This window comes from Candoia aspera, chromosome 3 (genome assembly GCF_035149785.1).
Source record: "Candoia aspera isolate rCanAsp1 chromosome 3, rCanAsp1.hap2, whole genome shotgun sequence".
In the NCBI taxonomy this organism is placed as follows: Eukaryota; Metazoa; Chordata; class Lepidosauria; order Squamata; family Boidae; genus Candoia; species Candoia aspera.
Window position 1 is genome coordinate 97,122,091 of NC_086155.1, and position 12,721 is coordinate 97,134,811.

Here is a 12,721-nt window from a genome sequence, read left to right on the forward strand (position 1 = left end):
TTCATTCAGCAACTGTTCAAAAGTTGTGATGGTGCTGAACAAATGTACTTATGACAGATCATCATAGTTCTGGAATTACTTGGCACCCAACTTGTGATCACAACATCACAGAGAGCCACAGTCACATGATCACATTTCCAACATCTGCTGCCAGCTTCCCACAAGCAAAGTCAATGGGGAAGCTGGAAGGAAGTCAGAAGTTGCGGTCAAGTGAGGTCCTCACTTAATGACCCGTATGGTCCTTGCTTGATGATGGCAACTCGGACCGCCGGACTTGCCATCACTAAGCAACATGGTCATGTGACATTGTACTTTACGACAGTGTCGCTTCGCAATGGCAATTCCAGTCCCAATTGCCATTGTAAGCCGGGGACTACCTGTACTAACATAAATATATGTATGCATATAAGCAACATTTTCTACAGGCAAATAATTACTTGGAACACTACTATGTCATACAATTGTAAGAATGTTTACTCAGAGGTAAGTCTCATTCAGTTCAGTGTGGCTTGGCTTATAGAAATATCCATGGGCTTACTGCCTCAGGAAGTGAGAAAAATCAGTTATCTTGAACCCCAATTATATAGCAGTAGTAACTATATGTGTAGTCTAGCATTGCCTCATTTTACTTTACTTTAAACTAAAACATGGTACAAACAGTATTCCCATATACTGTTCTAAAATAGATAATCCAATTTCTTTGCTAGCTAGAATGACCTTCCTTTATTCAAGGTCTTCACAGTTACTGGTTTTCAAGTGACAGACTCAGTGATCTGATCCCTTAATTCAAGTTAATAACTTAATTAGCTTATATTAAGTTATGGCATCAACAAAAATTTTAGTGTAAGTTTTTCCTTGAAACGTTTTAATCATAAAAGAATTAATTTACACAAACAGAATGTGAAATACAACTTTCTCTTTTAATATTTTGTAACCAAGTGAAGACAGTTTCCCACACTACTTATTACAGACCTTTTAGGTAAAGGTAAAGGTTTCCCTTGACGTAAAGTCCAGTCGTGTCCGACTCTAGGGGGCGGTGCTCATCTCCGTTTCTAAGCCTTAGAGCCGGCGTTGTCCGTAGACACTTCCGGGTCATGTGGCCAGCATGACGACATGGAACGCCGTTACCTTCCCGCCGAAGCGGTACCTATTGATCTACTCACATTTGCATGTTTTCGAACTGCTAGGTGAGCAGGAGCTGGGACTAGCAACGAGAGCTCACCCCGCCGCGCGGTTTCAAACTGCCGACCTTCCGATCGGCAGCTCAGCGGTTTAACCCGCAGCGCCACATACTAAAAACAATCTCCTTTTTACTAAGCTTTATATTTTGTAGATGAAGCTTAATTTACGCTGACAGGGAAAAGAGCTGTTTACCCAGTAGTGGCAAATCACCTGCCCCTAACTGCACATGCCTAGAATAACAGATGCATCAAGGTAGAACATCTATTTGTGCTATCTGGCATTATTTGCTGTATGGGATATGTGCATTCTCAACAAAGGTGAAATAAGTATTCTGGTACTATTTAGCTTCAAACAGAACTCTACAGCTATTTGTTTAAGCCTCAAGATATTCACGTTTTAATTTTTAAAAAAATACTTCTTCATTTCTACCTCCTTGTCTCTATTTTACTGCAAACAAAACTGAAGCAGAGAAAGCAACTTGCCCAGAGCCGTAAGTTATTTCCTGTGCTTCCTAAGTCTTCCAGATTTCAGGATGCAATCATACTCTTCATAAGAAGAACTGAATCCCATGGGATTTACTTTACAGTAAATATGATATATTCACACTGAACAACCAATATCAGGAATGTCAGGGAATTCTTTTAAATGAAAAATACCTTTTTAGCAGGACATCTTCTAATGGTATTTCTATTTGTATATTCCAGGATGATATAAAAAAAAAGTAAGTTATTTTGTACTTACAAAATTACATGTATCACCATGTTTCTATCCCATGGCATATTGAATTTTAACAATTTGCCATTTTTGCAAGGACTAATTTCAGAAAAATCTAAATACTAATGGCCAGGCTATTGTTAGGTAACTCTTAAATTAGCAATAGCATGAACAGAGCAAAACTTGCCTGATCTGCTCAGTCTGCACAATGCCTTCCTTGTGCCCCTCCAGCCGAGCTGCCAGCCGCTCTTTGTCAAGCCGCACACACTCTTCATCCTTGTAAGGAGAATATTGTTTATAAGATCATCTTTATTTCCTACTAGGATATATAATTAAGAGTCCACAAACATGTGAAGCTGGAACATTTAAATGAAAGACTATCTGTCCACAGTATGCTCTTCCCAATTACTTCTTAATAGCCAATATTATCAATATTTATATTAACTATTTCTGAATAAAGATCCGTTTAAATTTCAAGTGTTCAATCTACCCAGAAAAAGTTCAGAAAGTCTCTTAGAAGTTTCCGATCTCACACTGTGCAATTGATGTTCAATTTTTTCCCGCATCTAAGTGAATATTCCCTTTAGGCTGTTCCAAGAATTGAGCAGGAACCAAAGCACTGGCAAACTAGTTCCATGGCTTTAATCATTTCTCATTAACCAATAGAGCTACTCTACCCACACTGAGTGTCAAACTGAAAAAAATAAACACTGTAATATGGAAAAATTCAATGAGACTCATTCAAGTCCTTTAATAATCACTGGATCTCAAACATTGCCATTTACAGTTCTTAAGTTGTAGATCAAAAGGGATGACTTGCCTTCATATTTACATACAATAGCTATACCCCATAGAAAATAATCATGGAAGAAAACAATCTGAACAGTTTTAAAACTACAAAACAAGCTTCATCTTATCCATAAAAACTTTTCATGAAACCAATTTACCTCTATCCTTGGTTTCTTTGCTTCTGCTAATATTTCATCAGCTGCTCTTTTAACTAGAAGAAAAAGAGAAATTAGTAAGGATTCAGGAGTAGCTTTTAAAAAAATATTCCACTAATAGAATATTTAATAATTAAACTATACCTTGAGTAGATCGTTGGAGACCTATTTCCAATGGTGCACTTCTATCTATACTTGACGATGTTGCTAAAAATTTACAAGTACAGAAAAAAATATGAATAAATGCTTTTAAAATGTTCAAAACTAAAGCAGATAGATGAATATAAAAATTGAAGCAATAATCAGGCTATATTAAAATATTAGAACATGAATCCCTGCATGATAAGCATGGTTACTTAGGTGCTTATGGAAGCATCCCTTACTATCCACCAGGGTCCAAGTCAGTCAGGGCATAATTTTCAATTGATGCCTGATATTTCCAACATCTAGCAGAATATCCTCCTTAGGTTTTCCCAAGTACTGAGCAAGATTGCAAGTACTGTGAGACTACTTCTACAACTAAGAAGTGGCTTTAAGCATTTTTCTATTATCAGCAGAACTCCCTTGGTGCTCACCAGGCTCCATGTTCCACCTGATATTTTAAAAATATTACTTTAATTAAAAATAATGGGGAACCTAGCACACTGCACAGAAAGTGTCAACATCAAGCATAATTGTTAGTACCAAAGAAAACTCCTGGGCCTCACATACATCCTGCTGGAATTCTTAAAACCTAAAATAATAGGGAGACTGCAATCCAATGTTCTGTTTGAGAATGTTCCAATTAAAATGGCAGAGGGCATCCTGGGAAGCTACAGGGAAATAAGGGGAGAGGGCCAGAATGGTGTAGTGGTGAAAGTGTTTGCCTAGATGCAGTGTGACCAAAGTTCTAACCCACCCTTAGCCACAGAAACTTCCTAGGTGTCTTGGGTCAGTCATTTTCTCTTGGCTCAAGCTACCTCACAGGGTTGCTCTTGTGAGGAAAATAGGAGGGAACATTATGCATGCCACCATGAGTTTTTGTACAAAAGGTGGGATATAAATCAATCTCACTCATGTGTATATGTGTTGTTTTTGACATGACAGCCTTTTAGAGTTAGAGTACACCCAATAGGCTCTAAAACTGCCCAATATAATGAAGCCTCAGACTGGGAACTCCTGAGTAAAAACTAATTCTAATACTTGACTGTCCAATACATATCCATAGTAAGAAGGTAAGTAGTATTTCTCAACAAGAATTCCACTAATATGTGCTGCTGACTAGAGTAGGACAAGGGGGGAAAGAAAGTTTTTTTTCTTTCTCCTTTTTTTTCTGGGCCATCATATTTTATTTCTGACTTTTTGACACTGATTTTTTCAGAGGTTTCTTCTTTTGGTTTAAAATCAGGGCCTCAAAAACACTCGGTAGAAAAGAAAAGAACTATTCAGAATCTGTTTTTCATTTTTAACACCAGTTAAGTCTTATCTTTGACACCAGATTCAATTATTCTTATCTAATCAAGTAAAACTCTTGATTTGGTATTTTAATTTCTGACAAAGATACTAGAATTATTTTGCCTTTTAATGTAAGAGAAAATGTTTCATCTGAATTCTTAGTCATATTATTAGGAAGAATACTAAAACTATAAGCAGTTACACTTTTGACTCACATGTTTCTCCATTAAGATATGCAAGAAGATCTTTTCTGTCAGGTCTTCGTACTACAGGAATGTTTTCAGTCTAAAAAGAATAAAAATCTGGATTTAATTCAGTAATCTAAAAGTGTCAAAATTGGTATTTTGCTGTGAGCACACTTTGTATCACTCAAATCTTAGCTAGACTTTCAAATCTACTAATAGAGCAAAGCAAAAATACAACATTCAAAACTTGAAAGACATACTAGTAAATACACTACCATCTACATGATCATATTTTGTCAGCAGGACAAGCTGAATGAAATTACATTCACCAGAGGATTTGATGACACTAGCACTGAGAGTATTTCTGTATTGTTTAGGTATTATAACATTACAGTATTTCATTTTAAAGTACGTTGCAAGAATGCTAGACAAAATGAGTAATTCACAAAGTTCTTCTGCTGTTCTAACGTGTCATTTTTTTCCTCATCTAAAGTTTGCAGCTGAACCTAAATCACTGCTAGCCATGGCTTGAACTAGGTGACCACACGGTAGAGCTGTTAGGCAACTGAGACAGAAGAAAATAGCTTCAACAGAAACAATGAAAACCTTGCATAGCTTGACACTGAGGTAGTTGCAGGACAGCCTCCTCCAAGTGAAGTTGGCATGTCAAGCCTGTGCATACTGGGAGAAACTCCTGGTGATTGCCAATTTCTGTGAATTATAGTGAGTGGAGGCTTGTGGGTGATGCTTCTCAGCAGCAGCAGCACCTATTTTATGGAACAGCCTCCCATTAGAAAACATTAGTCCTCACTGTCCTGGTCTTTCTAAAAACTGAGTTATTTCAATGGGCCTAATATAAGTGACAAGATGCCTAGTTTGACTGTTTTTATACTTGCTGGTTATGCTTTTAGAATACTATGCAATTTTGTTCTTACCATGGACATTTTACAGGTAGTCCTTGACTCACAACCATTTGTTCAGTGACCAATTGAAGGTACAATGGCACTGAACGGTCTTACGACCCCTGCCCGAAGTTACAGCTGTTGCCACACCCCCAGTCACGTGATCAAAATTTGGACACTTGGCAGCCTGCCTGCACTTATGACCACCAGGGCGCTTCAACTTCCCTCTGCCTACCCCCCCCCCAAAAAAAATCTCTGCTCTTTTGGCCACCCTGCACCCTGCCTTGTGAGGCAACAAGCAGCCCCAGAACCACCCGGCTCTGGGGCTGCTTGCCACACTTGGGAAGCCTCAGCTGCCCCAGAAAGCACTAGCAAGCATGTGTTCATCCAGCTGCCTTCTATCCCAGTTTCCTGTACCGCTCTTTTACCTTTTGAGCCCAGCCACCACAGCCAAAGCAGCAGCACCTCGCTGCCTTTGCTGTTTCCTTTTCAGACCCAGCTGCTCCAGCAAATGTTTCCTACACGTGGCTCCCTGAGTAAGCCTTACCTTACTGAGGCTCAGGGCTGGGAGGGACCAAGCACAGAATGGCTTGGGTTGGAGGGGTCCTCGGCAAACAACCAGTGAAATTTGCTTAACAACAGCAAGGGAACATGCTGGGATTGTCATCGCTAAGCGTTGTAGTCACATGACATCTCACTTTACAACTGCATCACTTAGTGATAGAAATTCCAGTCCCAACTGTAAGTCATCTCGGGCAGGAGAATTTATTATGCAGTATATGTTTCCAAAGCTGACCCAAATCTTTTACATGCAATTAGCATAAATTTGAAGATATCTACATTTTCCATAACAATGTACTAAAATATACAATATAATTTCAATTTCATTTTTTTGTATGCTATTCCTACACGTGACACGTAGCTATGCCTCTCTGGCCAGAGGACTGAGTTACAGTTATTACAGTAGAACCACTGTCATCTTGGCTTTAAAGTATGATATGTTGCAAATTTGTTCAATATAAAGAATGTATTGCAAAACTATGATTTGTGATAGTTCAAGTTGTAATCCCTTAGCACAGAAATTCATATTCAGATATTAAATGGATAATTGGGGAAACTGGAAACATCATTAAACAACGCCAAGCTCTTTCTCCAAGAAATTTACTTACTGCTGCGCGACGGACATAAACAGGATGTGAAAGATGTACATTATTCAACAGGAACAAAATTGAATCCAATGTATAGTACTCCCTTGGCTGGCCTTCTTTTCCTGTCCTGTATAGGATAAAATGAAAAATGGTTTACAAGATTCCTGTAAAAAGAACATACACATCCTATGGTTCTGACCATAAAAAGCAAGAAATATGAACTAATTAATGACTATCACTATCAGTCCATATTTTGTTTCTTCAGTACAAAAGCCAAGGAGAATAATCCTTAGGATCTCACTCAAAGGAAAAAACATATTTTCTAGCAATTTCTCTCTATTCAACATACACATGAAATCTTTCAATTTGCATTCAGTGAGATATTTGGCTTCAGAATTTCTCTTCTTGTTTCTTGGATAAAATGTTTCAACTATATAAGGGGTTGCAACCATTCAATTTGGAAGCCAAGGCTGGCATTCTTGAAGAAATAATAAGGTAATCTGGGGTCCACTTGAAATATCAATAAAACTTAAATCAAGTCTCAAGATTACTCTCTATTTCTAGAGTAAGCTGCATGCCCCCACCGTTACTATATTACATTCAGAATTCTTACGGCATTATCATATTCCTAGTATTCTACTGCATTAAAATATTACTCCCAACTTGCCTTGAAAAATGCCCCTGAAAAATAGCTTCAAAAAATTTAACATGCAGATTGCTTATACAACCTTATCTAAGCAATCAAACAGATTAAACAAAATTACCATACTAAGAACAGGTATCTATAAATCCTTGACTAGATCTGTGCCTTGATGACACCATTCTCCACAAAGCAGTTTTAGAACTCAAGAACTAATTGTTCAAATGAATTTGACTGAATTTGATTCAATTAACACATTAGATATGGATAATGAATAGAAATCTATTGTATTTTCTGGTCATAATGACTAAGAGGAGTGCCCTATAGAATTACATACTATTTGACACATGACAATTGATGCCAACACACAAAACTCATAATCAAGGTAACAATTAACAGCATATTAGCACTTCTTAAGACAGAAATTCACAAACTTACAAACTTTGACATACAAGTTTCACAATTCTGCATTCCTGACTTTTCTATTGTTTTAATGGTAGATAGTTCATTTCGTAGATTGTTCATTTATTTATTTTAACTATGCTTTTCAACTGCGTCCTTGAGTTATTTCCTTTTGTAGACTTTTGTTAGCTACTTTGAACTCCCTATGGAAAGACACATAAATAAATAAGCTCGAATGTTTCATCTATGTTTTAAAAATAGCAATAATAGGTTATTCAGATAATGAATAATGGGTTATTCAGAGAACAGATAAGAATGTTCAAAGCCTTACTGATTGGCCACTACATGGCTCTTTCTTATGAAACATGCATAGGGAACCAATTTGGTGTAGTAGTAAAGGTATTGGATCAGGATAACAAAAACCCTGGTTCTCATCCAGATTCATCCATAAGCGTTCACTAGCATAAGTCCAACCTATCTCATAGGACTTTTTATGTGGGGAAATACTAATGATGGGAATGCTATAATAGTGCAAATGAAACAAATGATTTGATGTAGAAAATCTACTAGGAAATAAGAACTAAAATACAAAGGTGAAAACACCATTCCATTATAAAATAAATTTGGAAACAAAAGTAAAACAAAGCATCTTAAAATGCTCTCCTGAAAAATGGTAAGTATTTTATAAATAGTTTACACTGGATATGGCTACAAAAAGATTTGTAAACTGGTCAACAGATGGGTATTGTGGATTTGTCAATAAATCAGCACCTATTTGTAAAAGAGTTTCTATCTAGGTTACAACTGCATATTTTCAGAATTATGGTAACAACTGATATATTGAAAACAAAGGAACGAATTCTATTTCTACATTTTCATAGGAATTATTCAATGGTATCTTTCTAATGACAAGTAGCATCTGTGAGCAGAATGGATTTTTCTCTTTCCACTGATGTGGATATTTGAAGGAATATTACAGCAGATCTGAGAAGGAAGAGGAGAAAAACAGAAGAAGTTTTGTTGTACAAGGAAGTTTATTTACATACTGATTTCTAAGACTACATCAAAATTTTAAAAAGCTAATTCAGTATGTACACATACCAACTCAATTCCAAAGATTTGTTCATATATCTATCATAACATATGGCAACAGAAATAATGTTAGCATATGATTAATGTCAATACATTATCAAATTACAGTTAGCTCATAATGATATTAATAAAGATAAATTATTATATTAAACAGGCTTATCTTCCCAGAGAGAAGCATCTTCAGTATTATATGGTGTACAATGATAACTTAGACAGAGGAAAGAGGACAGTTTTTGCTGCTTATTTTTTCTGTAGTTATTAGCTCTTTTACACTTTCTCCTCACAGAGAGACAGTGATATACAAAAGTCTTGGTTCCAGGAGGTATAAATACACTTCAGACAGGGATTAAAATGTGGAGGAAACATTTCAAGGAAAATTTTACAGGCACTGGAAATATTAAACACCTCCTCACCTCTTCTGCAATCTACTACACAACCTTTCCACTGGAGAAAGTCAACCTGCATAATAACCTATTGTTGTTTATTCTTTCAATCGCTTCTGACTCTTCGTGACTTCATGGACCAGCCCACGCCAGAGCTTCCTGTCAGTCGTCAACACCCCCAGCTCCCCTAGGGACGAGTCCGTCACCTCTAGAATATCATCTATCCATCTTGCCCTTGGCTGGCCCCTCTTCCTTTTGCCTTCCACTCTCCCTAGCATCAGCATCTTCTCCAGGATGTCCTGTCTTCTCATTATGTGGCCAAAGTATTTCAGTTTTGCCTTTAATATCATTCCCTCAAGTGAGCAGTCTGGCTTTATTTCCTGGAGTATCTTCTTGCAGTCCAAGGCACTCTCAGAATTTTCCTCCAACACCACAGTTCCAAAGCATCTATCTTCCTTCGCTCATCCTTCCCTATGATCCAGCTCTCGCAGCCATATGTTACTACTGGGAATACCATTGCTTTAACTATGCGGACCTTTGTTGTCAGCGTGATGTCTCTGCTCTTAACTATTTTATCAAGATTTGTCATTGCTCTTCTCCCAAGGATTAAACGTCTTCTGATTTCCTGACTGCAGTCAGCATCTACAGTAATCTTTGGACCTAGAAATACAAAGTCTTTCACTGCCTCTACATTTTCTCCCTCTATTTGCCAGTTATCAATCAAGCTGGTTGCCATAATCTTGGTTTTTTTGAGGTTTAGCTGCAAGCCAGCTTTTGCACTTTCTTCTTTCACCTTCATCGTAAGGCTCCTCAGTTCCTGTTCGCCTTCAGCCATAATAACCTATACACTGAGTGAATCTCAGCTGTGTAAAATATTATTCCAAAAGTTAAACACACTGAAAAGGTCACGCTTTAAATTCATACATTAAAATGAACTATTATAGTGGATGTAATGTTGTTGCACTGAGGTTAATTAATTTACTTTATTTGTTCTTTATAGCATACTCAATTTTCCAAATTCAGTGTAAACAATTATATTTGCTGTGTTTCAACAAAACTACATTTACACCAAAAAGAACAATATATACATAATTAATGTTTTCTATGACTTTTTCCAATATTGCATGTTGGTTAACTTTTCAGATTAACTTTTCAAATATCAACAGCAAGTTGTTTGCACTCTGAGTATGCAGTGAAAATTTCAATGCAAATTGGCTTTCTGTGTATACCTGCTGAATGTACAGCAAGTTATACGAACTATTTAGAGAAATCAGATTTTTAAAAACTCATATACTGTACTAAGTTTTTTTAAAGAACATTATTTCAAATATAATTAATAATTTTAAATTTATTAAATTTAAATTAGTTTACATTTACTAAACAAAATAAATAATAATTTACTTAAATTAAAAAAAACTGTATGAAAGCATATCAGCCCTACATTTATATACCTAAACTGGATCAATACAAGGGCTGCACACACTAAAATGATTTGGAAGAGGTACTTGGTGGTGGTTGGGATGTTGCAGGAGCATCTTTAAAGCAACTTTTAAGGCAGCCACATACTTTTTTAACACTAATATGAGGTCCAAAACACTTCTCAACCACACACACAGCCTTAATACGTTATGTCATATATGCTAAGTTAACTAGTTAACTATATTAATTATATACAACCTCTTACTGGAGCTCCTTCTCAGGTCTTTGTTTGCTCATGTATATCCTAACTTGCATCTATATACATGCGTGAAGTGAACACTATTAAGATTTTTTCAGGTCAACATAAATACATTATACTGTACATTATACTAGGATTAAAAATCAAGTTTAGCTCAAATACATAGAGGCCTAATCACAAATCTTTAGAAGAAAAAAAGTGATTGTATTACTACACCTCAAACACTGGACTTTTGGACTATTTCTAAAATAAGCGACAGAGAACAATGATAATAAAGCATTATGGCTCACCAAATAAGGAACAGAAAATATGCTAGGGAAACCCATTGTTTCTGCTCAGTCCACCAGATACAGGTAGTCCTTGTGCAGCGACCACTCGTTCAGCGACCATTCAAAATTACAGCGGTGCTGAACAAGGAGATTTATGACTGGTCCTCAAAGTTACAGCCACTGCAGTGTCCCTGCAGTCACATGATAGCGATTTGGGTGCTTGACAGCCAGCTCACAATTACAATAGTTGCAGCATCCTGTGGTCACATGATCATCATTCGCGACCTTCGCTGCCAGCTTCCGACAAGCAAAGTCAATAATGAAGCTGGCAGGAGGTCGCAAATGGCGATCCCATGATGTCACACCTAATGACCGTGCAGGATTCGCCAAACAATGGCAACCAGAACTGCTGCAACAGTCATGTGACATTGTGCTTTATGACCATGTCACCTAGCAATGGAGTTGCCGGTCCCAATTACCACCATTAAGCGAGGACAGCAGAGATGGCATGCTCCTGGTCCTTCCATCAAACAATGCCATCTTGTTGGACCCAGGAGTCATGCCTTCTCTGTGACAGCACCTGCTCTGTGGAAAAGCATCCTTCTGGAAATCTGGATGGCCTCAACCCTGTTAGCCTTTTGCAGAGCTTTGATGTTTCCCCAGGCATTGGGGCCAGGCAGTTAGGTGAGCTCTGCTACAGATGTGTTTTTTCTGACTGGGATGTTTTTTGTTTTGTTTCAACCTTGGGTATCATGGGTTGCATGCAGATGCTGTAGTTGTTGTTTTAATCCCTTTACACCACCCAGAGTCACTATAGTGAGATTAGCAGTCCTATAAATTATTTAAATAAATAAAGAACAAAGTCATCTTTGGACCCCTAAGCACAGCAGGGATCAACTGGATTTTGGTGCAGAGGAAAAACTGAATACCGTTAAAGTAGTCATCTGGAAAAAGAAAGAAAATTAGAGAAGGGATATCTTTTTTCAAAAATAAGACAAAGCATAAAGACTGATTATCATTATCTGAAAATTCACAGTGGACACAAACTAACCTGTCTTCTACCAGCTGCAAAATCACATAATTTCAGTCCCCCCACCCCATGGGGGTACACTTGTAACCTGGGGGATGTGACTGAAAATTTTTAACATTTTGCCTTGGGAGTGTCAATTAAATTTCAATTTTTGAGTATTACCAAGTTTACAAATTGATTTTCCCCATGTTTTGGTGATGGTCTGGTTCAATTAATCATAGATATTTGAAGGATTTGTTATTACCAAGTAAGATTTTAAATTGTACTAAGATGCTTATTTATTATGGCTAGTCTTTCTTCAGTAAGCAAATTTAAAAAGAAAAAAAACTGAATAAGAACATGTTTTTCTAAGTTCCTTTTTTATTTGATACTGTAAGAAAATATGAAAATCCTATTTAAAGAACATTTTTAAAATCCCATTTAGATTGATTTTTTAAAATAACTTATCTTGTATCCCTCCTGGTGGACAAACCAATTAATTTCAAAGCAAATTTTGGAGCATTAGATTGTCAACTCTGAATTTCAAAATAAACACAGAGGACTTGGTCTCTGGGGCAATTTAGGGTTAAGGGAAACAGTGCAAAAGAACCTTTGTTCCTTATTGCCATACTCCCTTACTCATGTATATTTTTCCAGAATAAAAGACATATTACACTAGACATTTTTTTTAAAATTAGGTCTTACTTTATCAGGTCTTCACTCATAGCCATTTTTTTAT

At 36.8% G+C, this 12,721-nt stretch overlaps 1 protein-coding gene across 1 annotated transcript in view; it reads right to left on the reverse strand.

Moving 5' to 3' along the window:
* The window catches only part of CDC73 (cell division cycle 73), a 147,241-nt gene that overhangs the window by 128,958 nt on the left and 5,562 nt on the right, over positions 1–12,721 (reverse strand). The window contains exons 2-6 of the mRNA XM_063298401.1: positions 6,531–6,636; positions 4,490–4,559; positions 2,985–3,047; positions 2,844–2,896; positions 2,084–2,172 (exon numbers count right to left, since the gene is read on the reverse strand). Of these exons, the coding sequence (XP_063154471.1) occupies positions 2,084–2,172; positions 2,844–2,896; positions 2,985–3,047; positions 4,490–4,559; positions 6,531–6,636 (381 nt within the window). The remainder of the gene's footprint in view (positions 1–2,083; positions 2,173–2,843; positions 2,897–2,984; positions 3,048–4,489; positions 4,560–6,530; positions 6,637–12,721) is intronic.